This window comes from Penaeus japonicus, unplaced genomic scaffold (assembly GCF_977035675.1).
Source record: "Penaeus japonicus unplaced genomic scaffold, GWHDUDI00000001_assembly GWHDUDI00000027, whole genome shotgun sequence".
Classification (NCBI taxonomy): domain Eukaryota; kingdom Metazoa; phylum Arthropoda; class Malacostraca; order Decapoda; family Penaeidae; genus Penaeus; species Penaeus japonicus.
Genome location: NW_028234429.1, coordinates 24,230,115 through 24,235,114, shown reverse-complemented (window position 1 = coordinate 24,235,114; position 5,000 = coordinate 24,230,115). Strand labels below are relative to the sequence as shown.

The following is a 5,000-nucleotide window of genomic DNA, read 5'->3' as shown; positions in this document are numbered from 1 at the left end:
ACTCACTCCCTGGATGGGCACTAAACTTGGAATCTGTAAACAATACAACAAATACATGAATAAATCAATGAATTAGGGAACAGGTGTACAAAAAGTGTATCAGCCAATACAAATAATGAAGTCCAAAGGTAGTCTACCAACTCTGCCTGCATCAGTATGGCAACCCATCTGACATACCTACAATCGCCTGAAGTATGTCTACATTTTCTTCTTTTATCCAGAACTCCCGAGTGCAAAATTCCATACGATAGGCTTTATTAATCTGTTCCTGGTTGGAAAGAAAGAAAAAAGTGATAGAATGAAAGAGAAAGAAATGGAAAAACATAATCCACATCATGAATTCAAAATATCCATGCAATTGAAAATCACAATGATCATCGAAACAAATAAGAAAACAACTTAAAAAAAACATAAAATTACCTCGGTGAACTGTGGTGCGTCATACGCTGAATCACTGTAAAAAAAGAAAAAAAAAAAAAAAATAGAAAATGAAAATGTATACATAAACGTAAATGTACACAATACATGCATATAATATAATCATAAACAGCAATCTTTGATCACATAGGTTTGTATTTAATCAAAAGGATTATCTGCATGTGACATATTATGTCAGTCATGGATAAAATGATGAAAGGATTTCATAGAAACTTGAAATTGATCTATTAACCCATCCCCGACGGGGGAATTCTAGCCTTGAATGTCCAAATGCCGGGGCGTTCGAATTATTAGGCCTAAATCAATTGAATGGCTGGCACAATACTGTGCCGCCCGGCCACTGGGCTTTTGAATGCGCGGTACACATGCTGTACCACCCGTCCTGTGTGGGTTAATATCTGTTTTATTATCTTCAAACCATAAACATATGTGGAAAATGTAATATCTTTGATATCCTTCCTCTACTGCAATACTTTGTACACATTTTGAAGATACATTCTTACTTACCATGTGTAATGCCATAATTGATTGTAGACAAACTTGTACATATAATATTTGTGTTGAAAGTAAACACTTCTTTATAAACAAATATACCTATACTTTATGAAACTGAACTAACAAAGAGAAAATAGTGAATACTATCAGTGAAATATTTTTAAAAATATTAAAAAAAAAACATTCTTTTTTATCATTGTTGAATGGCACAGAGACCTCCAAATAATTAACCATCAATATCTTTAAGTCCACATTATTGTATCATTTCCCACTAAATAACCATATGTCCCAAACTGCACACAAAGAAGATATTTGATGATATTGATATCAATGAATCACAGGCCAGATTTTCAAAATGCCTTGGATATTCAAATCCAGATGCAGAGGGTATTAGTGAAAAAAAAATTGTATTGTTGTCAACCTTTCAAGCAATACTGTGTCATATATGTAACCAGTCCAAGCTCTATCTTCCTTGCATATTGTGTAGTATGAGTTTGTTGGCTTTTTCTGGAGCAACTAAGGCCCAGATGCCAAGGCAAGTGCTTGACACCATGACTTGCAGGTATGTTGTTTAGAATGTCAAATAACCTTCATTTTCAAATTACAAATGTACTCAAAAAAAAAAAACTCTACACCAAAGCTAGTTGGTGACTAATTTAGATGATAATTATCTGTTTCTTTGAAGCAACAATGATACACTTTTCCAAGTTTTGAACTTGATATAAGTCTTGTTTGGCTAATATAATTTCTTCCAAATGATTCATAAGTGCGTTATACTTTACTTACTATTGAATAAAGACTTCATATGATTTAGTTATTCCACATTTGGGTGAAACTGGTAATATTCGTTACGAAAATTAGGAATTTTTCTTCTATGTTATGAGGAAAGATCAGCTTTTGACGTCCTTTAATATAATCCTAAAAAACTCTATAAGATGATTGAAAAGGAGATGATAACTAAAACGGAAGGATAAAACGAAGAAGACGTTGCAGTAAAAAAAAAAAAAATGCAAATAATGGAGAAAAAGATTATAAAATTTGAAAAATTCAAAGCACGCTAATATCAATCTTTTGCTTGTACATTTTTCTTCATAAGGTCTCAGCCTCTACCTAAGTAGTTATCATGGACACTTATATAAACATCCAGCTACTTACTCGCTTCCCATCAATGACTCTGCCATTGTGAAAGACTTGTTGCAGCCACGAGGTTCTTGTTGCACGTCACGTTGGTCTCGGCGTTCGAGTTTGGGTCAATTTTTTATATCTAATATAATTATGTTTTCGTTTAGTTCTGAGATTTTTAAAAATAATGTATATGTTATTTCTTATCTATGAATAAAAATCAGAATGTTTATTCTATAGCATTTTGTGATATATAAATAAAAATTAGTAAACAATGAATGCTCACTCTCCGATGAGAGAGCATGTGTGGAAAAGTAGAATTAAAAATGTACGTATATGTCAGTACCTTATCTCTCGCAACTTGTGATAATGTTAACGATGATATTAATTATAATGATGATGACGATGATTACAATAACGATGACAATTGCGACAACACCATCAACCACAGTGACAGCATCAACTACAGTGACACCAACCTCAGTGACACCATCAACCACAGTGATACCATCAACTACAGTGACACCAACCTCAGTGACACCATCAACCACAGTGATACCATCAACTACAGTGACACCAACCTCAGTGACACCATCAACCACAGTGACAGCATCAACCACAGTGACAGCATCAACTACAGTGACACCAACCTCAGTGACACCATCAACCACAGTGATACCATCAACTACAGTGACACCAACCTCAGTGACACCATCAACTACAGTGACACCAACCTCAGTGACACCATCAACCACAGTGACACCATCAACAACAGTGACACCATCAACTACAGTGACACCAACCTCAGTGACACCATCAACCACAGTGACACCATCAACTACAGTGACACCATCAACTACAGTGACACCATCAACTACAGTGACACCAACCACAGTGACACCATCAACCACAGTGACACCATCAACTACAGTGACACCATCAACTACAGTGACACCATCAACCACAGTGACACCATCAACTACAGTGACACCAACCACAGTGACACCATCAACCACAGTGACACCATCAACTACAGTGACACCAACCACAGTGACACCATCAACTACAGTGACACCAACCACAGTGACACCATCAACTACAGTGACACCAACCACAGTGACACCATCAATCACAGTGACACCACCAACCACAGTGACACCACCAACCACAGTGACACCACCATCCACAGTGACACCACCAACCACAGTGACACCACCAACCACAGTGACACCATTAACCACAGTGACACCATCAACCTCAGTGACACCATCAACTACAGTGACACCATCAACTACAGTGACACCAACCACAGTGACACCATCAACTACAGTGACACCAGCCTCAGTGACACCATCAACTACAGTGACACCATCATTCACAGTGACACCATCAACCTCAGTGACACCATCAACTACAGTGACACCAACCACAGTGACACCTCAACCTCTGTGACACCATCAACTACAGTAACACCAACCACAGTGACACTATCAACCACAGTGACACCATCAACCACAGTGACACCATCAACTACAGTGACACCATCAACCACAGTGACACCATCAACTACAGTGACGTCAACCACAGTGACACCATCAACCACAGTGGCACCAACCACAGTAACACCATCAACCACAGTGACACCATCAATTACAGTAACGCCAACAACCACAGTGACACCAACAACCACAGTGACACCAACAACCACCAGTGACACCACCAACCACAGTGACACCACCAACCACAGTGACACCATCAACCACAGTGACACCATTAACCACAGTGACACCATCAACTACAGTGACACCATCAACCACAGTGACACCATCAACTACAGTGACACCAGCCTCAGTGACACCATCAACTACAGTGACACCAACCACAGTGACACCATCAACTACAGTGACACCATCAACCACAGTGACACCATCAACTACAGTGACACCATCAACCACAGTGACACCATCAACTACAGTGACACCAACCACAGTGACACCTACCACAATGACACCATCAACTACAGTGACACCATCAACCACAGTGACACCATCAACTACAGTGACACCAACCACAGTGACACCATCAACTACAGTGACACCAACCACAGTGACACCATCAACCACAGTGACACCATCAACCACAGTGACACCATCAACTACAGTGACACCAACCACAGTGACACCATCAACCACAGTGACACCATCAACTACAGTGACACCAACCACAGTGACACCATCAACTACAGTGACACCAGCCTCAGTGACACCATCAACTACAGTGACACCAACCACAGTGACACCAACAACCACAGTGACACCAACAACCACAGTGACACCACCAACCACAGTGACACCACCAACCTCAGTGACACCACCAACCACAGTGACACCAACAACCACCAGTGACATCAACAACCACATTGACCCCAACAACCACAGTAACACTACCAACCACAGTGACACCACCAACCACAGTGACACCACCAACCATAGTGACACCAACAACCACCAGTGACACCACCAACCACAGTGACACCACCAACCACAGTGACACCACTAACCACAGTGACACCAACAACCACAAGTGACACCAACAACCACATTGACCCCAACAACCACAGTAACACCACCAACGACAGTGACATTAATATATATATATATATATATATATATATATATATATATATATATGTATATATATATATCTACATACACACATACATATAAACAAACGCATATACATACACACACACATACACACTCACTAAACTGTTGCAAAGTACCATCTCATTTCCGTTTTCCAGCATAGACTAAATATAATGTTTTTCCTACGTCGTGGCACTCCAATACGACGTGAATCCGATATCTTCTTATTTCTCTTATTTAGGTTCTTTATCCATCTTTCGTCATTCTTTCTCTTTCCTTCACGTTGGTCGTGAATATCTT

The 5,000-nt window shown here is 39.5% G+C and overlaps 1 protein-coding gene across 1 annotated transcript in view; it reads right to left on the bottom strand.

Annotated features, from left to right (window-relative positions):
* Window positions 1-2,193, bottom strand: part of LOC122247205 (uncharacterized) — a 7,170-nt gene extending 4,977 nt beyond the window's left edge. Inside the window, exons 1-4 of the mRNA XM_043006256.2 lie at window positions 2,089-2,193; window positions 421-454; window positions 178-268; window positions 1-33 (exon numbers count right to left, since the gene is read on the bottom strand). The exon at window positions 1-33 is cut by the window's left edge and continues 53 nt beyond it. Of these exons, the coding sequence (XP_042862190.2) occupies window positions 1-33; window positions 178-268; window positions 421-454; window positions 2,089-2,114 (184 nt within the window). The 5' untranslated portion in view covers window positions 2,115-2,193. The remainder of the gene's footprint in view (window positions 34-177; window positions 269-420; window positions 455-2,088) is intronic.
* Window positions 2,194-5,000: the final 2,807 nt, after the last annotated feature.